Raw genomic sequence first — 24,337 nt, 5'->3', positions numbered from 1 at the left:
GAACACTCCGATTAGCTGATCGGGAGTTGGTCGGCTGCTGGTTCTCCAGAATGGACATCCGACACACACACGGGCTGAATTATGGACTTTTTTTTTGGAACCAGCCCTTGTATCATGACATTTGGCCCGTGTGTACGGGGCTTTACATTGTGGAGACCTGGGGCAAGGTTTTGTTAGTATGGAGACTGTCCTGTTAGATACTGTCTTCTTATAGAAGTGTCATCTGACAAATTGCCCATATCCTACTGGTGGTGTAGTGAGTGACATTACTTTGGAGAAAGTAAAGCCTCAGCCCCTGAGGAAAAGATGAGATACATAGTGAATCTGGTTGAAAAAACTCCATCCAGTTCAATCAACATAGAAAAAATAAACAAACACACACAAATAGAAAACCTCCATATATACAATTCTATACCCACAGTTAAACAAGAGTAAGGCATAAAAAACAAAAAACAAAAGCATGATCCAATTTGCTCCAGAGAGGAAAAAAATTCATTCCTAATCCCACAAGAGGCAATCGGATATTTACTGGATCAACTTGAACTCTAATGCCCCGTACACACGGTCAGATTTTCCAATGGAAAATGTGTGATAGGACTTTGTTGTCGGAAATTCCCACCATGCGTGGGCTCCATCACACATTTTCCATTGGAATTTCCGACACACAAAGTTTGAGAGCTTGCTATAAAATTTTCCGACAACAAAATCCGTTGTCGGAAATTCCGATCGTGTGTATACAAATCCGACGCACAAAGTGCCACGCATGCTCAGAATAAATTAAGAGACGAAAGCTATTGGCTACTGCCCCGTTTATAGTCCTGACGTACGTGTTTTACGTCACCGCGTTCAGAACGATCGGATTTTCCGACAATTTTGTGCGACCGTGTGTATGCAAGACAAGTTTGAGCCAACATCCGTCGGAAAAAAATCCATGGATTTTGTTGTCGGAATGTCCGACCGTGTGTACGGGTCATAAATGTTAGTACCCAGTTATATTATGTACATTTAGGAAAAAATCCAGGCCTTTTTTAAAGCAATCTACTGAGCTGGACAGAACCACCTTATAAAGGGAGTCTATTTCACAGCTCTTACTGTGAAGAAGCCTTTCCATATTTGGAGATGAAATCTCTTTTCCTCAAGACATAAAGAATGCCGCCATTTCCTCTGTGATGACCCTAAAGTAAATAACTCTGTAGGTGATACCTTGAAACGCGTCCTATTGCGCATTTCCAAGGGCGATGTCAGACAAGGGTAGATCTCTGGTGTTCTGCCTTCACTGGATCATTTATGGTTTTGCCCAAGGCACCTGTCCCTCTCAGAGCTTGGAGTTTTCCTCACTGTACAATGACACTGCAGTATTCCACCATCTGTCTGGTGGTTTAACACATCATTTTTGAATACATTTTCTGGATTTGATTTACTACACTATGCTCTTACTGCACTATGCAGATTGTGTGTTTTTTCTCTCCCATTTTTGAATTAAATGTAGCGTCCCCTTCAGATCGCCCAGCAGCATTCCATCCTTAGTTAGATCAGTCTTTTCCTAATTAGTGTTGGGTTGTGATCTGAGGTTGTGTTTATCTGTGAACCTATTGATTACCAGTTATACTTAGCCCTGGCTCACACTGATGCGATTGGTCATGAGATTTGACATTTTGTATGACAAGTCGCACCCCATTGCCGGCAATGGAACCATTCAAATTGGCGCTACTTATGCTGCAGTAGTGCAAAAAGCTCCTGCACTACTTTTTTCCAATTTCATTGCAACATGCATAGACTTCTGTTAAATGAAGTCACAAGCCGCAATGAAATCAGAGGTGCAAGTCGCGTCTTTGAAATTGTCCTGAAGTAGCGAGATTTCAAAGCCACACTGGTATGAACCATCTAGCTTATGACATGATTAGGCAGCGTTCACAGATGGCAGGTATGATGAGCGCGGATGATCCATTGGAGGTTATTACGGGATCTTATTTTTAGTTAACTTTTGTAAGAAACTTGCCTAATCATACCAGATAAATATATTTGTTTGTTTAAATGCTTTGCAAAAAAAAAGGCTACACTGCCAGCTTTACATCTCATTCAGGCGAGTTAACATGAAGGGCTTGTGTATGCCAAATATAATAACCCCCTCAGCAAAGGAAAATTCCACTTTCATTAAAAATGATGCAATCTAAATTAATGTTGCACTCATTTTATTAAACAGTTACCTTTCAATCTGCAGCCATCTGATTTTCTAAATCTGCCATAAAATTCAGACGTTATTTCCTTGAAACCATGGCAATCAGGATAATATTGGGCGTGTTCTGTATGCAAGAGATATCAGTTTCTGCTCATGTGATTGGCTCACAGTTTGATCAGACCAGCAATAGATAAAACTCTTAGTGATGTCCAATAAAATCCCTGTAGTGTGTAACCTGGAGCGTATTTTACAAGAGATACAAATTACAGCTACAGGTCAATTTCAGCTGTCAGTCTTCAGGTGAACATTGTGTTATTGTCACCGCCAGCTGTGAAAGATGGTGGATGAGGAGGATGTACACCGCTTTATATGCTACACAGGAGAGCGCGTCACATACAGAGCAAACAGTTCTCAGGTTGGATTGCTGAAAGCTTCTTGGATTCTATTTACATTTTGGTCAATTCACGCTAGTCAGAGAAGCTAGGTACATGAAAAAGATTTTCTATTTCCACTAGAGCTTCTATAGAACCCCCTCATCCTGGTCATTTTCTTGCAAATGTAACTTTGCATGTTATTTGAAAGTATGTATGTAATGTAAATGGCTATCAACTGTCGATTGTCATACAGCGATGCAATGGGTACAGCGGTGTGTCTACACAGTTCAGTTGGATTTCACCATAAGGACCACACTAACTACTTTTAAACTATAAAAATATTAAGAAAAAAAAGAAGTACAGGCTAAATCAACTTGCACATTATCGCCATTCCTCATACCATTTTGTAAAGCATGCTCTGCTTTCTGATAAGAAAGCCCAGCACTGCCTGCTAGCTTAGAAGGACCCCTTTACACATGAGCCATTTGGATGGTCCGTTAAAGCGGAGCTCCACTCAAAAGGGGAAGCCCTGCTTGTTGCCCCCCCCTCCGCTGCCACATTTGACACCTTTCGGGGAAGCTGATATGTGTTTATGTGTTTTTGACAGATACTGCTCCCCACTTCCGGGAAGTTTGGCCCCCTCGCCGCTGGGCCATTCAGAAAGTGCAGCCCGCTTCGCACATGTGCAGTAGGGAACCGTCTGTGAAGCTGCAAGGCTTCACTGCCGGTTTTCGTTACAAGGAATGGCGGCGGCAGTAGCACTCGAGAGCCAATCGAATAAACCAGCTGGGGTGCCAACATCGCAGGATCCCTGGACAATTAAATGTCTTAATATACAGTATTTGTAGCTGCTGACTTTTAATTTTTGAAGGGCGGGCTGGAGTTCTGCTTTAAGTTACTTTTTCCTAGGAAGCAGGAGGAGAGCTGTACCCCTGATGGGACCTCCCCTCTTTTCACTAATGTAGCGGTTATCTTAGCCTCAGTTCGATGCCTATAAGTAAAAAATAAGGCTTCTTTAAAATTAGCAGTACTGCTTACCTCCCTCAGAAAAGCTAACCGTGATGGATAGCTCTTCAGAGGGCAGAATAGCAGTGGCTTTTATTTTTAAATTGCCATATGGCAATTTTGCATTGCAGGACCGCGCTGTAACTAAAAGCTGAGCATTCGGCTCGCACGTGCTGTGCAGCCCCATTGAACATAATGGGTGGGTTTGACATATGGTGCTGCCTGTCAAACTCTGCAGCCTGAGTTTAAGGATAAGTTCACCTTTCATAACACGTTACACCCATACTCAGGGTGTTCTGTGAATGGGAAAACTACAAGTCCCAACAGCCTTTGCAGCTGTCAGCTTGTAGTTCTCAATGCACTTCCACTGCGCTGTGAGTATTGCAATAGTTCATTGAGTCTTCCTGTCAGCGTGTATCGGCTTGCTCGTACGAGCAAACAGATACACTGACAGGTCCGCAGGAGACGTGCATGGCATCAGCGATCTGCTGATTGCTGGTGCAATGCTTTACAGGCTCCTACAGCAAAAAATAATAAATGCACATTTTTTTACCTGCAAAAAAATGTGCATTTATTATTTTGTGTCAAATAGGAACTTGTCCTTTAACTACTTGCCTACAGGGCACTTTTACCCCCTTCCTGCCCAGGCCCATTTTCAGCTTTTAGCACTGACAATTTTTTTTTTTTAACTAAATGATTATTAGTACATTAAAAGGAAGATAATAATGTGAAATGTATTTTTAGGGTGGCCCTCCACTTTAATGAAGAAAAGAAAAAGTGCAAAAAAAAGGTTTATAGAAAAGATAAAAAAGTAAAAAGTACTTGGCAAAGTTTGCCTAGTGCTTGTTTTCCATGCAAGGCAATTTGCCTGCAGAGTAAACCAATGTGATGGTTCCCATAATTGACTCAGCATTCCTTCATAGCATCGATGGTAAGCAAGAACAGCTTAGCTGCAAATGCAGCCATCTTTTCAGGTCCCGAAAACGGGGTTTACAGAGATAAAGTAAGCAATCAAGTGGTCTAAGAGGTGTGCTGAAGTGGCTGGAGAGCATTTTTATTTGCAGATGCTCACAAACACACGCGCACGCCAACACACACACACACACACACACACACGCTAACACACCTTTAAAGTGGTTGTAAAGTCAGAAAGTTTATCTTAATGCATTCTAAGCATTAATATAAAAAGCCTTCTGTGTGCAGCAGTCCCCCTTAGCCCCCCTAATACTTACATGAAGTCCCTCTAGCTCCATCAATGTTGTAGGAATGTCTCGGCAATCCGGAAATCCCCTCCTCATTGGCTAAGACAGCAGCGTGGCACCATTGGCTCCCGCTGCTGTCAAAGTCAGTCAGCCAATGAGAATATAAAGGGGGCGGGGCCGGGCTGCAGCTCCATGTCCGAATGGACACAGGGAGCTGTGACTCGGCTCGGGTGCCCCCATAGCAAGCTGCTTGCTGTGGGGGCACTCGACAGGAGGGAGGGGCCAGGAGCACCGAAGTGGGACCCGAGAAGAGGAGGATCTGGGCTGTTCTGTGCAAAACCATTACACAGTGCAGGTAAGTACAACATGTTTGTAAAGTCTTGTTTAAAAAAAAAACAAAAAAAAAAACAACAATCACTAATACCAATTATTTTAACCATGCTTATATTTCCAGATGACATGGTTTTACAATCAGACAACAAATATTATTGCACAGAAAGGCAATACACTTTAATAGAGACCAAATATGATATAAATTTGATGCATATATTGCTTTAATGTGTTTCATTACCCTGCTGGACCTGGTAATATAGGTGTGTTTGGTGTATGATTGTTTTTTTTTAAAGATACAGTGCCTTGAAAAAAGTATTCATACCCCTTGAAAATTATCCACATTTTGCTATGTTACAACCAAAAAAGTAAAATGTATTTTATTGGGATTTTATGCAATAGACCAAAACACATTGGCACATAATTGTGAAGTGGAAGGAAAATATATTTTTTTTAAATTTTCAAATTTTGTCACAAATAAATATCTGAAACATGTGGCGTGCATTTGTATTCAGCTCCCCGATACCCCTAACTAAAATCTAGTGGAACCAATTGCATTTAGAGGTCCCCTAATTAGTGAATACAGTCGACCTGTGTGTAATTTAATCTCAGTATAAGTACAGCTGTTCTGTGAAGCCCTCAGAGGTTTGTTGGAGAACCTTTGTGAACAAACACCATCATGAAGGCCAATGAACACACCAGACAGGTCTGGGATAAAGTTGGAGAAGTTTAAAGCAGGGTTAGGTTATAAAAAATATCCCAAGCTTTGAACATCACACGGAGCACTGTTCAATCCATCATCCAAAAATGGGAGTAGGGCACAACTGCAAACCTACCAAGACATGGCTGTTCACCTAAACTGACAGGCCAGGCAAGGAGAGTATTAATCAGAGAAGCAGCCAAGAGGCCCATGGTAACTCTGGAAGAGCTGCAGAGATCCACAGCTCAGGTGGGAAAATTTGTCCATAGGACAACTATTGGTAGTGCACTCTATAAATCTGGCTTTATGGAAAACTGGCAAGAAGAAAGCCATAAGAAGTCCCGTTTGCAGTTTGTGAGAAGCCATGTGGGCGACACAGCGAACGTGGAAGAAGGTACTCTGGTCAGATGAGACCAAAATTTTACTTTTTGGCCTAAAAGCAAAATGCTATGTGGCGGAAAATTAATACTGCACACCACCCTGAACACACCATCCCCACCGTGAAAGATGGCGGTGGCAGCATCATGCTGTAGGGATGCTTTTCTTCAGCAGGGACAGGGAAGCTGGTCAGAGTTGATGGGAAGATGGATGGAGCCAAATGCCGGGCAATCTTAGAAGAAACCCTGTTAGAGTTTGCAAAAGACTTGAGACTGGGGCAGAGGTTCAACTTCCAGCAGGACAACGACCCTAAACATACAGCCAGAGCTACAATGGAATAGTTTTGATCAAAGCATATTCTTGTGTTAGAATGGCCCAGTCAAAGTCCAGACCTAAATCCAATTAAGAATCTGTGGCAAGACTTGAAAATTGCTGTTCACAGATGCTGTCCATCCAATCTGGCAGAGCTTGGGCTATTTTGCAAAGAATGGGCAAAAACGTCACTCTCTAGATGTGCAAAGCTGGTAGAGACATCCCCCAAAAGACTTGCAGCTGTAATTGCAGCAGAAGGTGGTTCTACAAAGTATTGACTCAGGGGGGCTGAATACAAATTTATAATTTTCCTTCCACTTCACAATTATGTGCCATGTTTTCTGGTCTATCACAAAAAATCCCAATAAAATACATTTATGTTTTTGGTTGCAACATGACAAAATGTGGAAAATTTCAAGGGATATGAACACTTTTTCAAGGTGCTGTAACTCCATCACAGCAGGAATTATGGAATATGCATAGATTTTGACTCTGTTAGTTAAAAATACCACTGAATATATATTGTTTTAAACTGCTCTGCAAGACTATTTAACACACAGCAGTTTTACAACAGTGCTTAATGACGAGGGTACGCACATACGTGGCCTCACTAAAGTGCGTCTTTTACCTGTGTTTGTGCTGCTCTGCACAGCTCAGAGGCTCACACTAATGATCAGTAGCTGGGAGGATCGGCTCTTGATCGCTATGATAGCCTGGCCCTCACAGTGGTCAGTAGCTGTACAGCCCGCATATGTACTCTTTCTACTCTTAAATGGAGAAGATGATACAACTTTTTCTCTTTGCTACAGAAGAAGTATGTAAACAAAAAAAAGTTGTGTAAGCCCATACAGCAGGGGTCGGCAATCTATGGCCCGCAGCTGCTAAATGTTCAGCACGCTAGTGCATGTGATGATTTCACGTGCGCCCAGCCCACAGACATTTTAACCACCTCGTGCCTGCACTATAGCCGAAAGACGGCTACAGCGCGGGCCTCAATTACGCTCCCCGCATGCCTGCATCGTGGAAAATCTGGAAGTTTCCCGGTGGGCTGATGGCTCAGTGGGCCGGTTTAGGGGACAGCCTGTAAAAGTAATGGCTGCGCGGCCCGCACAGCCATTACTTTGAGCACTGCTGTACTGCAGGGATGGACTGACCTATCGGCGCTGTGGGGCCCCATAACAGGCTCTGCAACACTAGCACTGGAAGCAGGTGCAATAGGACCTCTCACAGCGTGCTGTTCCCCGCCGGCCCCTCCTTCCCTCTCGTCCACCCCAGGTGCTTGTATATAACATCATCCGGGACGGACGAGAAGAGCGGAGGGGCCGGCAGAGAGCAGTGCGCTATGTGAGGTCCTTATTGCAGGCATCGGGTGAGGCTGTGTACTATCGCCATCACTGGGGAGAGGGGAACAGAGGCAGCCAGTACAGATGTAGGGGGCTCAGGCCCCAACAGGATCGCAGGAGGCCCCATGATACTCTTCTGCCCCCCCCACGGTGTCCCCCTCTGTCCTCCACCCCCCATGGTGTCCTCCACCCCCCCACTGTGTCCTCCACCATCCTCCACCCCCCACGGTGTCCCACTGTGTCCTCCACCCCCCCCACTGTGTCCCACTGTGTCCTCCACCTCCCCCACTGTGTCCTCCACCCCCCCCACTGTGTCCCCCTGTGTTGCCACCCCCCACTGTGTCCTCCACCCCCCCAGTGTCCCCCTGTGTCCTCCACCCCTCCCACTGTGTCCTCCACCCCCCCACTGTGTCCCCTGTGTCCCCCACCCCCCCTCCACTGTGTCCCCCTGTGTCCTCCAACCCCCACTGTGTCCTCCACCCCTCCCCCCATGGTGTCCCCCCCTCACCCCCATGGTGTCCCCCTTTCTCCTCCACCCCCCATTGTGTCCCCCTGTGTCCTCCAATCCCCACTGTGTCCCACTCTGTCCTCCACGGTGTCCTTCCTCCCCCCCTATGGTTTGCCCCTGTGTCCTCCACCCCCCCCCCACGGTGTCCCCCTGTGTCCTCCACCCCCCACTGTTTCCTTTGCCCCCCACTGTGTCCCACACCCCCCCCACGGTTTTCCTCTGTGTCCTCCATCCCTCCCCCCCCAATTGTATCCCCCTGTGCACTCCACCCCCAACCGTGTCCACCCCCCCACCGTGTCCCCGTGTCCTCCACCCCCCCACTGTGTCCCCAATGTCCTCCAACCCCCACTGTGTCCCACTCTGTCCTCCACCCCCCTATGATGTCCTCCCTCCCCCCCTCACGGTTTTCCCCCGTGTCCTCCACCCCCCCCAGTGTCCCCGTGTCCTCCACCCCCCCCACTGTGTCCTCCACCCCCCACTGTTTTCCCGTGTCCTCCACCCCCCCCCCACGGTGTCCCCCTGTGTCCTCCACCCCCCACTGTTTCCTTTGCCCCCCACTGTGTCCCACACCCCCCCCCACGGTTTTCCTCTGTGTCCTCCACCCCTCTCCCCCCCCCATTGTATCCCCCTGTGCCCTCCACCCCCCACCGTGTCCACCCCCCACCGTGTCCCCGTGTCCTCCACCCCCCCACTGTGTCCCCAATGTTCTCCAACCCCCACTGTGTCCCACTCTGTCCTCCACCCCCCTATGATGTCCTCCCTCCCCCCTCACGGTTTTCCCCCGTGTCCTCCACCCCCCCCACTGTGTCCTCCACCCCCCACTGTTTTCCCCTGTGTCCTCCACACCCCCCCCACGGTGTCCCCCCTGTGTCCTCCACCCCCTCCACGGTGTCCCACTGTGTCCTCCACCCCCCACAGTGTCCCACTGTGTCCTCCACCCCCCACAGTGTCCCCCTGTGTTTGCCACCCCCCACTGTGACCCCCTGATTCCTCCACCCCCTGCGGTGTCCCCCTGTGTCCGCCGCCCCCCCCCCCATGGTGTCCCCATGTCCTGCACCCCTCCACGGTGTCCCCCTGTGTCCTCCACCCCCCATTGTGTCCTCCACCCCCCCACGGTGTCCCCCTGTGTCCTCTCTCCCCCATCCCACCAGTATATATACTGTTTTTGTGCGTGTTTGCAAAATGAAAGTGGGCCGGTCTGGATGAAGTCCAGGGCAAAATTTTTGTCCCAGTCCAGCACTGGACACAGCCAATCACAGATCATGAAAAAAGGCCAATCACAGCGGCCATTTACCACGTGATCGCCTTGTCCAATGAGAGATGATCTCGAATGTAAACATATGAGATCAGCTCTCATTGACAGCTCACACAGAGACCGCTTGTGAGGAGGGAGAGCAATATTGGAGCTGAGTAAGCGTTTTCTCCTTGACAAAACAGTGTCCACAGTGCCATCAGTGTCACAGTGCCATCAGTGCCATTATTATCTTCTTCATTTATTAGCAGGTGAATGCGGCCCTCCATGCATTCACATACTTTGAATCCGGCCCTTAAGTGGAAAAAGGTTGCCATACAATGTACATAGTGTAGATCATATCAACTTTTCTGGTAAAACATGCAGCAGATAAAGGATAAAAGTACTCTCCACAGTACATTAAATTTTACTTACCAACACGATAAGCTGAGTGGAGGTAGTGTAATCCTTGTGGACTGACTGGCTGGCTGTGCTGTTCATCCTCAGCAGGGAAGCCTCCAGTAACTATTTGGGCAGGCTGGGTGCTAATTGTAGTTATGGTGGACCCGGGGATTGTGGGAAAGGTGGCTCCTGTATGAACGCTTCCTACTGAAATCAGAAATGGTAGGACATTAAAAAACGTTAAGGACAGAAGAAGTTTCTTCATTTACAGACAAGGTGGTCCCAACTTCACATCACCTTTTGGCATTTTCCACATTCTTCCATTAAAGGAGAAATTTGGGGTGCAAGAACAAAAAATATACATACTCGCCTCCATGTTGCAGCATCACCCAGATGCTGCAGTTGTCCCCAATCATCTCTAAACCCAAGAACTAAGCAATGACATGATTGCTTAGTTCTAATTCAGCCCTGAGCAGACAGCAGTGACAATCAGTAACCGCTCTCTGCTCTGCCCCTCCAGTGCTCACTAGGGTGCTGGGCTGGGGAGGAGCGGGATCAGCTGGCCGGCCTTGGCTCTCAGCCGTGCTGAGTGCTAGAGCCAACTGTCAATCAGAGCTCTGGGTGGATCCCGACAATATGGTTGGGATCCTTCCAGACCCTAGAGCAACTCTGACACCCGCTGACAGCAGGCTTTAGTCCACTCTCAGCTGATTGTGGGTCACAGGAGTGCACAAGTGCACTCCTGTGACTCACAAGAGAAGTAAGGCAAGAAAAGCTTTGGACAAACTTCTTTTTTGAGTAAGTCCTTATCCCACTGTGTACATGATTCCGGCAGACCAACTCCACCCATTCGAATAGAATATCACCAATAGAAAAATGTGAAAAGTTAAAATAACACCTTGAAAACCCAACAAATATCTGCAAATAAACCATGATTCATAGTTGCATGATGCTTGTAACACTCCTCACACAATATGAGCCTTTACCCATCAGTGTTGTTTTCTTAAAGTTTCAACAGCCCCACCGTGAAATGGTCCTTTTCAACCTAATAAAGGCCTGAAGAGATACTCCAAAAAATAGAATAAGGGAGAAAAAAAAGGGATGAAATTCCTTGGTAGAGGTCCTTCTGAATGTAGTATTTAAATTTCTACAAAACAGTATAATGGGGGGGGGGAGAGAGCAGATGAACTATTTTCATATTACTACGTTTAGTAACACTTTAAGTGGGGTTTTTCACCTTCCTCTGGATCATCTGTGGGTATAGGATTGTGTGATTTTTTTTTTTTTTTTTTTTATTGGTTCAACTAGATGGACTTGTATCTTTTTTCCACCTATGTAAATTAAACCTTGCGCCAAATATTAAAAACTGGTGGCATAGCCGCTAACCCCAAACGTGTACCTACACACTAAACAAAAAAGGGCATAAAGTGAGGGGGCTCTATACCAAATATATAGCGCAGATATAGAATTAAAAAAAAAATTCAAATTTCAATAACAGTACATAGTATGGTGCCCTCCTCAGCACTAAGATTGTCTGCCTTAGATACTGAAATAGGTCGCCACCGCTCAATAGACCTCATCAGGAAGCGCTTCCTGATGGGGTCTATTGGCAAAACTTACGTCAAGGCGTAATTTCCGGTCACGTCACTTCCGGATCCCTTCCTTCTGACGGTGGAACCCGCGCAAGCTCCAGGTGGATCGCAGCGATGGCTACCTACATCATTATCTAACATGGACAATCTTAGTGCCGAGGAGAGCACCATACGATATAAGCAGCCTGTATATGTTTTAGCAATTATTTTAATAAATGATAATATCCTATAGTTTTCTCTGCTTTATAGTGACATGGTGGAGGGAAGAGAGATGTTGGATCCCTGACTGGTGTACATGAAGGGTCACAAGGAAATTGAGCACCCATGGATTTTATGACCTTTTTAATTAAAGAGGTCATCGAAATCTGGTGAGTGTTATTCCAGTAGAGCACATTGGGTGCAAAGGAATATGACATTTCACATATGACATTTTACATTTGAAGAAAAAATAAGTTTTGGTTTAAGAAGAAAAATGAACTTTATTTAAAGCACTATTTTTTCATTTTTATACATTTTTGTCTCAAAATTTTTTAATTATTTGCACTATAATATGCACGTGCACTTTCATTGTTAACAATATTGTAGTTTCACGGTTATGGAAGTTTGAATCACTTTTTATTCTATATCTGCACTATATATTTAGAATAGTGCTCCCTCACTTTATGCCCTTTATGAAATATCCCAGACAGGTTGTACAGTAAAGCAGTGTAGTGCTGAGCAAGTGCTGGCTCCACAAAAATGGTAGACTTCAGCAGGCCAGGAAAAAGAAGATTACTGCAGAATATGCTTTTATAATGGAAGGAGACAGTTTTTCTATGGCAGGAAATCTTATAGAAAGTAAGGGGCTGTTTGTAATAGTAGCAAAACCAACCTTTGCAGAGTCATAAATCAAACAGGTTCCAAAGGGTAGATTACACCTAAGCCAGAATGCATGATTTTGAAAGAAGGATCTCCTGCTGTCACCAGAAGGTTAGGCTGCCAATACATGGATCTAAATGCGGTTAGTCCAGCAGGGGCAAGATGAATTTTGATCCATGTATGGGCAGGGAGTTTGCACAGCAGTCAATCTACCGATCGACTTCTATACAACCACCCTGTGGAATTTCCCCTGCTTGATCAGCGTGGCAGGCTATAGCCTGCAACAACGATCAGTGCATTCTGGCGATGGGGATGTCACTTTGATGTCAGAATACAATAGCTCAGCGGGGAGGATTCCCCCATCCACATCAAACCATCTATGGCCTGACTAATCTATGGGCTGTCTTAACTAGAAAGACAACAAAAGCGGCCAAGAACTTCACTACTTTTAATATGGGGACCTTAGAATAAACAAAGGTTAGAACTGTAATAGATAACATCCCAGTTTAGCCTTCACCTGCCTAACAAATCACAGCAATAGGAAAAATAAAGTTGTCTTGTGGGTCCCTGTCATCCATAAGTACATTCTTTCTGAACAACAGTGGTGGTCACTGGGTAATCGTCTGCACTCTTCAAATCGCGTCTGTGTTCAGAAGCACTACACAAGTAGATTGGGTGTAATATTATTAACAGTTTATATATTCTGATCAGTAAAATCCCTACCTGAGCCCTTCATAACTAGACACCTGCCCCATGCCTGTCAAAAGACAGCAGAACACTTGGAGTTAAATGAATGATGCTACAACCAGATTTTTTGCATTTGTTCAGAGCAGTCAGAAAAACAAACGGATATTGGTATTTGGTCATTTTGGGATGCAGTACTTTATACATTACTTTATACATTAATCTCCACCTTAATTTATAAAAGCTGCCGTAAGCAAGCAGAGGGTTGAAACAAAAAAAAGAAAATAATACTCTTTTCTACAGGAAAACACAACTGAGTGGAGCAAGGGAAAGTTTACGTTACCTAGAACAATTTAAATTGCATTCTACAAGCCAGACATTTTTCTTAAAATTAAAGCAAGACAGTTATTCCACAGTAAGATATGCGAGTTAGCCTCCCAAACAGTTTGAAAATTAACTTTCCTTTGCATTGCCATCTAAAGTCGATCGGGTCTGTTGTTGCTACAGCAACATCCTTTCTGTTCCAAGTGTGCAAAGGGAATAGAGTGACACCTAGAGGCAAAGATGTAGTACTGTATTATCTGCTTCTCCAAAAGGACTAGATGCTCTCATGAGTGTACAGGATAAAAGCACATGTTCACTAGAGAGTGAAATAGTAATGTACAGCCGATTACACACAAATGTCATTGTATACACCAAAGCTCACTTACTTGCTACATTAGAAGACAGTGAAAGCCCTGCCTCTGTGTGGAAAGGGTGAACAGCAATCTGGGTCATAGAAGGAACTGGTGCCCCTGGAAAGGAGACGGCTGTAGCTGCTATGGAAGGAGTTGTAACTGTGTAGGGGTACTGTGCTCCAATGAAAGCTGGGTGGACGCCCTACAAAATGAAAAGACAATTACAAAAGGTACAACAGATTAAGCAATATACCTACGAAAAAGCAAACTGGACATGAGGTGTCACCCAAAGCTGGAGCTTTAAACTTCTACCCAGAGTCCTCTGGATGGTTGGATCTTTATATGGGATGGCTCTGCTTTTGCCTGCGCACGTGTTTCAGCTTGTCACTTCAGTGACACAATTTTATTTTTACATTTAATAAATGGACTATAAAAGGACCATAAAATTAGAAATTGGGGTTAGAACGAACTATGCTTAGAATGTCTCTCACCCCTCTTCTAACATCTATACTAACTACCCTATAAAAAGAAGATGCATTTACCAGTCACATGATCTCTCCAGCAGCTGGCTTCAGAGAAGAGGAGATAACGGATGGAATGCCAGGATAACGATGTCACCCACTGGGCTTACTACGGGGAATCTGGTGTCCCCTGTCCCTCCCCTGAAGCCGCCGCTGGGAGCCAATCACCTGACTGGACTGGAGCACCCTGAGAATAGGCAAGTATAAGCATTTTTCTTCTACAGGGCAATTTGTATAGGCATTAGCGGGGTGTTGGGAGCAATTTTAAGCTTAGTTCGTTCTAGCCCAGGCTTCTACTTTTAATCTAGATCGATAATTGTTAGATGTCATTCCAGTCTCTGACTTGCCCTTTCAAACCCAAATCCAATCATTGTCCAAACCTTGCTGCCTTTACCTCCATAACATTTCCAAAATATGTCCCTTCTTAATCAATTACACCAATAAGCTACTAATTTATTTCCTTTTTATCTCTTACTTCTACTATTGCAACTCATTCTATATAAGCTATCCCCCCTTCAATCCATCACGAATGCTGCAACCAGACTCATTAACCTTAGCAACCGCTCCGTGTCTGCCACCCCACTCTGCCAATCCCTCCATTGGTTTCCGATACATTAAACTCAAAATGCAAAAACTTACAAAGCCATCCACAACTCTGCCCCCAGCTACATCAGCAACCACTTCCAAAATATCACCCAAACTGTCCTCTTCACAAGATCTCCTGCTCGCTAGCTAATTCATCATTTCTTTCCATGCTGGGATCCAGGACTTCTTCAGAGCCTTTCCCATCCTATGGAACTTTCTACCCCAAATCTGTCTGGCCATCTTCTACTCTCTCCACCTTTAGGAGATTTACCTTTTATGAGAAGCCCATCCCAGCTTTGCCTACCATTGATTCATCCCCATACTGTTAGTACCTTTTGTACCACTTGCCCCTCACTTTTATATTGTAAGCCCTTATGAGTCGGACAAACACTTATAAGTCCAAGTAACAAATGTAAATAAGGGCAATACCTGCGCATTTATATTTTTTAAGGTGTAACATGTTCCAGTACCTGCCTCCTCACCCCGAGCCCCTTCTCCTGCGACAGTGGGTAGGGGTTCCTCTCCCCAGCAGCCGCTATAATTCTGTGAATGAATGAACTACAATTCCTATCTTCCATGGTGGCAGACGAGTTTGTAGTTCTCAATGGACTTAAGTGCACTAATTGGTGCGCTCTTAGTTTATTCAATCTTCCTTCCAGCTTTCTAACTGAAAGCCTGTACCTAGGTATGGGCAGAAAGATGGAGGGGGAGTATGCAGGAGCCTGACACGGCACCCATAATCCACTGATTGCGGGTGCAACACTTTGTAGGCTCCTGTGTTAAAAATATTAAATGAACATGTTTTTACCTGCAAAAATATGTGCATTTATTATGTTTTACTTAAAGGTGAAATTAGCCTTTAAAACTTAAATTAAAAATTGATTCACCATAAACTCACCCCAAGTGAACTCAAATTAGCAGCGCTAAACCAATCCCTAACCACAAAAGGGTCATAAAGTGAAGAATTATGAAAAATTATATCAACCAAAAAATATATGATCATAACATCACTCCTCCCCATTAATGTGCATCACGTGATATGATCAAGAGATCACAGAAGATGGTGCGCAAACCACTAAAGTAAATAACATAACTGTGCACACAAACTATGATATATAAACAAAAAGCAGTGTGAATCGATGTGAATCAGTCCACAAAATTATAAAAAAATATATAGAATGAAAAATAAATATGTGTCCACAAACAATTCAAAAAAATGTATAGTCCAAAAAAAATCCGTGACGTGATGTAGTGTAGATCTTCCACTTAATAAAATCTTCCACCGCACCTCTGTGACTGTGAATCCACTCCCCTTAGGTAAATAAACTCACCAGCTCCTTTTGCCCACACTCTCGTGTCAGGGCCACCAAGCTTTTATCCCACACAATAAGGGGAAATATATGATCTCCAATGGTACACCTTTACATATCCAGAGTATGATGCCAAAGAGCTTTCTTTAAAAATCACTGCAAGCTCAGAAATAGCACAGCACAGCAAACTGTCACAGCATCAACTCAAATCAGTAAACCAGTGTGTGGTGGTCGCGGCGGACCCAGCCTTTAAAACTTGACAGGACCACTTTAATGGACTTACCCTGTGACTGGGCAGTAAAAGAAGAAGTAGCACATTGATGAGCTCATCTCTGTTTTCTCCTCTCCTCCTATCACAAAGATTCCTTACCTTGTTCTGTAGCACAACATGCTGGCTCCTTGTGTTGCTTCCCTCTCTCTAAACTTTGCTGTTCTGACTGTACTGAATGCAAAAGGCTGATCCCAAGTCAAATTCACATACTTTCACTGCTTTCATTAAAGAAAAAAAATTATATTCATAATTAGAGAGCTCCATAATGTGTTTTATATCTTCCTGGAGTGTAGCTTTAAAAAATAACATTCTTTTCCTAAATTATTTGACATCTACCAGAGTACCACCATAGTTCATCTGTGAGCATGCAGTATTCTGTCAACTGCGATTTATATAAAACAAGGAAATTACCACATAAAATCAACCATCAGTGAAAAGAAAAACACTGAACTATCATTACATCGTAAAATCATATTACCTGTGTGTACAATGTCCCGGGTACTGGGAAGACGGTGGGTTGTGACATTTGCTGCCGAGGAATTCCAATGTACTGGGGAGTACAGACTGTCGGTATATGTGTTTGCAGAGTGGAATAGGGATGTAGTCCTTGGGTGTGAGGATGAGCCATTGCAGTATGTGGGGGGTAAATTGTTGACCCAACTGAAATCACTGGAACCACAGTTGCTGCAGTCACTGCTGCTGCCACAGTGACAGTGGAGGTATCTGTTATTATCCTGCTGTCTGTAAGTCCACGCACAGCTTCTACCACAGAACGTGCCGCTCCTGCACTGCAGCCAGTAGCTCCTTCTCGCGGAACTGGAGTCCCACCAGCCATCTGCTCATACAGCCAGTACCACTGATGAGCCACTTCAAACAAGACCTCTGGATAAACACCTCCTCCCTTAGCTGCATCCTCTACTGCCATGCATGCCTTCTCCAACATCAGGTTGTCCTGGGCAGATAACAAAAGAAGTTATTTAGCCTGCAGTGTTCCGATTTACTGTACAAGATCTTTGTGTATAAGTTCACTCTATGCACTATAGACTTGGTTAACACATATGTAAACCCTCACCTTGTTAAACAACCCATTCAATTTAAAATAGTAATGAAAGGCAAAACATTTGTGTGTGTATATATTAAAAAAAAAAAAAAAATCATCATAAACGCTTGTTTTCCCTTTATTATAAGTGATCGCGTTCCCTCTGTTCTCTTATGCAGCCCTAAACAAAAAGTGGCCAAAGCTTTAACTTCAGCTATTTTAACATACATTGCCTAGAAAAGTCCACTGATATATCAAATAACAAAAATATTGGCCTTTTAAAATTAGGCACACCCATACGTCCATACATACCTGTTCCTTACACTGTACCAGAGCTCGCTGGATCTCATTAGGATTTAATGCATGGGCATGAGGGAGGCAGCTCAGAGCCAGTTCAGCGGCAGCTCGCACCATGTTAGAATCTCTGGCTCGAGAAGCTCTGTCTGCCAAGGATGCCACTTCTGGAGGAGTTAGATGCCCATCCCAGCACTCCACAAGGATATTCAGGGCTGCACTACCAATCTCCATGGCTTGGCCTGAAATCCAAAATTAGGTAGTCACGTTATTTACACATCAAGCAGCTAAGGAGAGAGGAACAAGTAGAAAACCTTGCCATAAACAGATTCTTTTCTCTTTCCTTTCCACCTCATATTTTTTTCCTTAAAGGGGCCATTCACCCAAGAATAATAATCTTCTACCAATACGGCACTCCAGTGGTACAACCATTTACATGAGAGTATCTTTGTCACGTTTGTCAATTTCACATATGTAAAAACACAGCTATGGCGTTTCTTCAGGGCAAAGTCAGGAACTGATCCACAAGCAACAGAAAGCCAGTGGGTTAATTGATAGACATCCACATGTCTGTAATACCAAATTTAGGGCACACTAACAAATAAACTAGCTTTCCCTTGTTTACCATCCATATGTTTTTCTCCTTCCATCCCATATTATATCCAAAGAGTCTTTCGCCTGCCACTTTCTAGTTACATTGCCATATGATACAACTTTCACACTTAAAGTAAAAGAAGAAAATACAAAGGAAAGGAATCAAAACGAAGAAAAGATAAGATAATACAAAGTAGTGGTAAAAGTGCCAACTATTTTGCTTTCCGGTTACTTTAGCGTTTCTCACCAGTTATCCAGGAAACATGTGAAGAGTACGTCCTAGAAAGCCAGTTTGGAGACACAAAATTGTGCAGGCCCAGGGCATAGAGACCTATTTCAAAGGCACACAGGTGCAGGTTGCGATGGGGGCCTTGATGTCCACCACTGGATGAAGGATGTGTGAATATGGAAGTGCTGCTATTCCCCCCAGCTTTAATGAGGACAGTTTTTGCCAATTCAAAATAGAAGTGGGCAGCAGCTTCTGAAGGCTGATTAGGTACATGCGGAGCGTGACTCTCTAGACGACGTCCCTTATACCTAGGTAAATTAAATAACCAGAATTATACATTTTGACCAAAATGGAAATAACTAAAGCTCTATATTAATGAATGCTGTTCTTACCTGCCCATCTCCACTGTCTTGGCTCTAGCTCCACCACTTGCTCGCCTGCTACCACTAGAGGATGATGAACCAAGTGAGTCACTGGATGAGCTACTAATGCTGTCACTGTCTTGTCCTCGCCCCCATGGGGTGGCTCCCCAGCCTCCACGAAGAGGTCGGCGACTAAGGGTTGGCGAACTGTCAGATGTGGTCTCTGGGGCACTGCTATCAATACTGGCCATTCCTAAAGAGTGCAGATCAAGTAAATGCATTTTAGATGATGAATAAATTCTCACCAACAATTTGTTTTACATAACTCTTAGCTCCTTTAAATACCTAATCTAGGAAGAGGAAGCAAGCATGTCAAAGAGATCACCTACACCTGTATTACTGCTATTATCCTTCAGACCATTACAAAGGGTTTAACCATTACTGTCTAAACCCAGAAAAGACCACTTGAATTGCACAGGTTAATCACATGTGGCTTTTACAAATTTGTTACCCCAAATTTAACAGCATACGTAAATGTAAGCCCAAAAAATATATAATGTATAAAAAATTCAGAGAAATAACTATTTTAACAATTACCTGTATGCTTCTTTTTCTGACGCACTGGTGACCCCCAACATCGACCATTATAGCCTCCCCGGTTACCAAGGGCTAGTCGGCTAGGAACTTTCACTTCCTGCTTATACACCTGTGCTTCCCCTGCAGGCTCACTGGAGGATTTCTGGTTGTTGTCTGCAATGAAAGAATACATGTTTGTTAACGCATACAGAATTCACCCTTTAAATATATCATTCACTTCCGTTTGTTAGACATACATGCAAGTGAACCAAAGAAAAACACTATAAGGCTTATTTAAAAAAGCAGCAAAGATCCTACCTGCTCTGCGGCTAACTAGGTCACCTGTTCTGGGGATTTTAAAAAACAATAGGTACCCGAAACCTAGATTTGTGACCTTCAAACCGCGGAGCTACCAGGGATAGATTGGTCCGATCATCCTCCCTCAAGAACATGCCAAGCCACATAGCCAGAACTTGGCCTTGGGGACAGTTTAAACATTCTCTCCTTACTATCCCTCACCAGGCACCTGTGCAGCCATATGAACGACTTCTTTATTATTCAGCTTATTTTATAAGTGAAAAATGCTGTTTATACTATTTACAGTTCATAAGTTAAGATCTTCTCTTTGAGATGTGACTTTTTGATATACATGTTGTTTAATCAATCAGTTTTCTAGGCTGACATATATCAATTTCTCTGTACACCCAACACACAGTGCACAGACTCTGTAATTTTATTTTTCTTACAACAGTCATCGTTTTGTAATGTACTTCCTATTATATATATTTTTTTTAATCTTATAAAAATTTGAACCAGAAAAAAAGCAGCAAAGACTGTTTGGAAACATGCTGTAACCCAAGAATTTGAATCAGAAGTAATTTTGACCCATCAGACTACAGTAAAATGAAATGTAATTGGTTGATTGGGTTACTAGACATTGTGATTGTTTTATGTGCTGGTGTGTCCCATGAACATCATAACTGTCAGCATTTTTAAGAGCATGTTCTATTAATTTCTTAATTTGTTACAAGCTATAACTGACATTACAAGTTATGTATAACTTCTTTGTAGAATGGGTTTTATATATAAACCATAGGGTTATTGATCTTATCAAAACTTAGAGCAGTTTTTGTCAACTCAATTGCTCAAATACCTAAAACAGTCCAGATAAAGCAATCCTAAAGGCCAAGTTTACCTTTTGGGAAAAAATAATAAATGCACATATTTTTGCAGGGAAAAAAAAAATGTGCATTTATTATTCCCTCAGGAGCCTGCAAAGCATTGCCCCAGTGCTCAGTGGATCAGGGGTGCAATGTCAGGCTCCTGCAGAAAAGCCCTGCAGCTTTCAGTCTGCATCTCTGATACGGGCTGAATGTTTACAAGCTGTAGGACTTGTGAATAACAAAGTGAAGTAACACATGCAAAAGTTGACACAGCTGCACACCCCAAACTATGCGACACAAGCCCACTTTCCTATTCCCAAATGGTAACTACTTCTCCATATGTATGGAGATGTACTTTCAAGACTTTCAAAATATCACGAAATGATCTATCATGTTTTGTATATTGTACAAAATCCTAATGGAATTTTTTGATGTATCTCTCTAGAATTTAAACCCCCCCCCCCCCGAAGAAGACCAGAAAAGGAAAAAGGGTCGAAATGCATTGGGGTATTCATGGGGATTCACATGGATAGTATTGTTAAAATGTAACTGTACAATTAGAACTTTTTTAATGAATTGATTGCCATGGGAGATGGTCCTTTGTTGTTGCTTGTGTCGACTACTGGAATTTTATGTGATATTGATTGTATCTATGTAATGCATTCTATGTCCGAATTAAACAATATTTTTACCAAACATGGTTACTAAACATTGTTTCAAAAATATTTTGCTGCTTTAAAGCCCCCCCGGGGAAACTTTTCCACTAAAGTAGGACTTGTGAATAAACTATGAGAGCACTCGTCAGCCCCCTCGCAGTTCATTGAGAACTACAAGCCGTGAGCCACAATGGCAGATGGTACTTGTAGCTCTCTGCGGCTGCGTGGGTGGAGCCAATTCGGCCTTGCTTTTTTTAAAATGTGACAGCGGGTGCGGAAAGAAGATGCCATGCCCACTGTCACAGGGAGGGGGTGGTTCGGGGGGCAGATGTAACATGCTCCTAAAGATGAACTTATCCTTTAAACATTTAATGTGTCCACAGACAGAATGTTCAGTTTCAAGCACTTTTAGGTTTAACCTATTGATTGAAAAAATAACGGAAACAAATAATCAATATTAAAATAATAATTTAGTGCCAAGCACAGCTCATAACAGATCAATGTTTAAGTATGGAAAAGATGTAGATTTATCACATTAGACATTGGAAAGTTAACAAATTTTACCCCTGAAATAACAGGACCCATTACAATAATTTACAGCTTGTGACAAGACCGCTTCACATTATCTTTGGCTCTATACCATTAAGCTCAGAAATTACCTTGAATCTTCTCTGGAAAGTTCTCAGTTATTGCCCCATGGACTGCAGGGGTCACTCCTGGTTGCTGATGACTGGCTGGACTACTTGATATTATTATAGTTGTTGTAGACTGTGAGGCATGCTTAGAAGGAGACTTTTGATTGGCTGTTGTTGGTTTACTGGAGGAGTAGAAGGAGCTCAAAGTTTGTGGTTTATGAGTCTGACTTTCTCGATCCAAGAGCTTATCCAGTATCTGGGTGAATAAATGGGAAAAAGACACGAAATGTTAATTTTTCCTTAGAAGTTTGTTAATTTATCTGGATAACTTAAAGAAAAAATAACTCATATACCGATCTAGTAATTTAAAGCACATTCAAGCAGCATAAACATCATGCTGACATCAATGCATTTAACAAGAATATTCTTTGAATAGAACAGCAGACAATGGGGGAATTAAATCAGAACTTGATGGGCATGTTTGAAGTAAAATACTGGTCCTTAGAATCCTCTCAAGCAAGAAGATAAAATGTTTTTCAGATCTCTATCCTGTCATTCACATATACAGTAGCTGGCCATTATGCATTCTGTGCCACTAAACTTTGTATTCATTGTCACTGAGGAGCACCAACCACATACGGATGATCTATTGGAGGACTTCAGCAGCATGTTGAAAATGTTTCTTGCACTGACTGTCATGGCGTAGTCATACTGCTCAATGTGACAGCTGCTATAGCAACCAGTGTCTCAGTTGATATTCGCTAAACTAATCAGCAGCAGCATATTAGAAGATATTCCACCAAGTAAGCTTAGCCTGCCAGGTATACCTCTCAGAACTTTAAAAAAACACCTGCCAAACATAACTGATCTGTTTATGAATTTTAGATTATGCTTCAAGTTATATTTCTGTGCAACTACTGCAACTCCTCATTTAAAACAAAGAAAACCATTAAAAAAAAAAAAAAACAATGTTATGAATGCACTGGCTAGACATCCAAAGACTATAGACAAGCTATAAAAAAGGTATATTCTATAATTGTGCTGGCAGGAAAAACAAGTGGAGAAATCCAAAAAGGTGGAAATTGCACAGATTATTTACAGGAACAAGAGATTTCCCTTTCTCACCATGCTTTTCTCAGTGTTTGCCTCTTTAACTACTTACTTCCCTACCAGGCCAATTCTGGCATTTCCCTCCTACATGTAAAATAATTTTTTTTGCTAGAAAATTACTCAGAATTAACGTGTAAAGTGTATTTAAAAAATTGTTAAAAAACCATTTTAGTCTCTTGGGACTTTGAATATAAAAAAATATATATTTATTTTTTTAAAGCAAAGTCCCAAGAGACTAAAACGGTAGGGTGATGCAATTTTTTTATGCCACACAATATTTGCGCAACGATTTTTTAAATACACTTGAATTTCAATGCAAAAAACACAATAACCCATTTTTTGGTAAAATATAAAAGATGTTACACATAGTAAATAGATACCCAACATGTCAAACTTTAAAATGGCGCCAAACTATGGTACTTAAAAACCTCCATAGGTCAAGCTTTAAAAATGTTTACAGGTTACCATTTTAGAGTTACAGAGGAGGGGTCTAATGTTAGAATTATTGCTCTCGCTATAGCATAGTTCATGGCGATACCTTGCAACCTTCGATCATCTAACCAAAACCTCCTGCTCATTCCCAAATTCCGCTACAAAGCAAAGGGAGAACGAAGGACCTCGGCTATGGAACGCTCTTCCGACTCACATCCGCATGGAAGAAAAACATCTGGCCTTCAGGAAAAAACTCAAGACCTACCTCTTTTAAGAAGCTGACAACACAAACGCATTCAGCGCCTTGAGGCAATTCAGTTTGCATTTGTAGCCCTTTAAAAATTATATATTCATTCATTTACATGTGTGGTGCGAACACCGAAATACATATACAGGCGCAACCTACGTAAGCATTCGCGTCTGCGCATGAGCGCAAGGGGACCGCGGCGATTTAAAAGATTTTTTTTTTACATCCTCCCTTTAATTTCTTTTTTTTTATCACTTTTATTTCTATCCCTTGCGATAGAAACAAGGCATGACAGGTCCTCTTTATGGACATATATGTCTCTACTCTCCTCTACCCTGGAAAGCATGTGATAAAAAAAAAAAAAAAAAAACCCTTGATCTCTGCTTTAAAAAAAATGGCAGTGTTTACATCTGCCAAAACTGGAAGTGACGTCATGACGTCGCTTCCAACCTCTCAGGACCATAGAGATGGCCAGGGACCATCTGATCCACAGCTGACTCTATGGTAACCTGGCAGAAGTGTCTAACTGCATACCGGG

At 43.0% G+C, this 24,337-nt stretch overlaps 1 protein-coding gene across 2 annotated transcripts in view; it reads right to left on the bottom strand.

The window, feature by feature from the left end:
• The window catches only part of ZSWIM8 (zinc finger SWIM-type containing 8), a 112,330-nt gene that overhangs the window by 10,846 nt on the left and 77,147 nt on the right, over nt 1-24,337 (bottom strand). The window contains exons 16-24 of one of the 2 annotated variants that reach the window (XM_073596661.1): nt 22,035-22,266; nt 19,578-19,730; nt 19,011-19,233; nt 18,637-18,926; nt 17,814-18,037; nt 16,941-17,414; nt 13,809-13,977; nt 13,563-13,650; nt 9,998-10,173 (exon numbers count right to left, since the gene is read on the bottom strand). In XM_073596661.1, the coding sequence (XP_073452762.1) occupies nt 9,998-10,173; nt 13,563-13,650; nt 13,809-13,977; nt 16,941-17,414; nt 17,814-18,037; nt 18,637-18,926; nt 19,011-19,233; nt 19,578-19,730; nt 22,035-22,266 (2,029 nt within the window). The remainder of the gene's footprint in view (nt 1-9,997; nt 10,174-13,562; nt 13,651-13,808; nt 13,978-16,940; nt 17,415-17,813; nt 18,038-18,636; nt 18,927-19,010; nt 19,234-19,577; nt 19,731-22,034; nt 22,267-24,337) is intronic. The other variant, XM_073596663.1, reaches the window with a different exon arrangement.

The sequence above is a fragment of the Aquarana catesbeiana genome, linkage group LG08 (assembly GCF_042186555.1).
Source record: "Aquarana catesbeiana isolate 2022-GZ linkage group LG08, ASM4218655v1, whole genome shotgun sequence".
Lineage (NCBI taxonomy): Eukaryota > Metazoa > Chordata > Amphibia > Anura > Ranidae > Aquarana > Aquarana catesbeiana.
The sequence above is the reverse complement of the archived record's forward strand: the minus strand, read 5'-3'. Positions and strand labels throughout refer to the sequence as shown.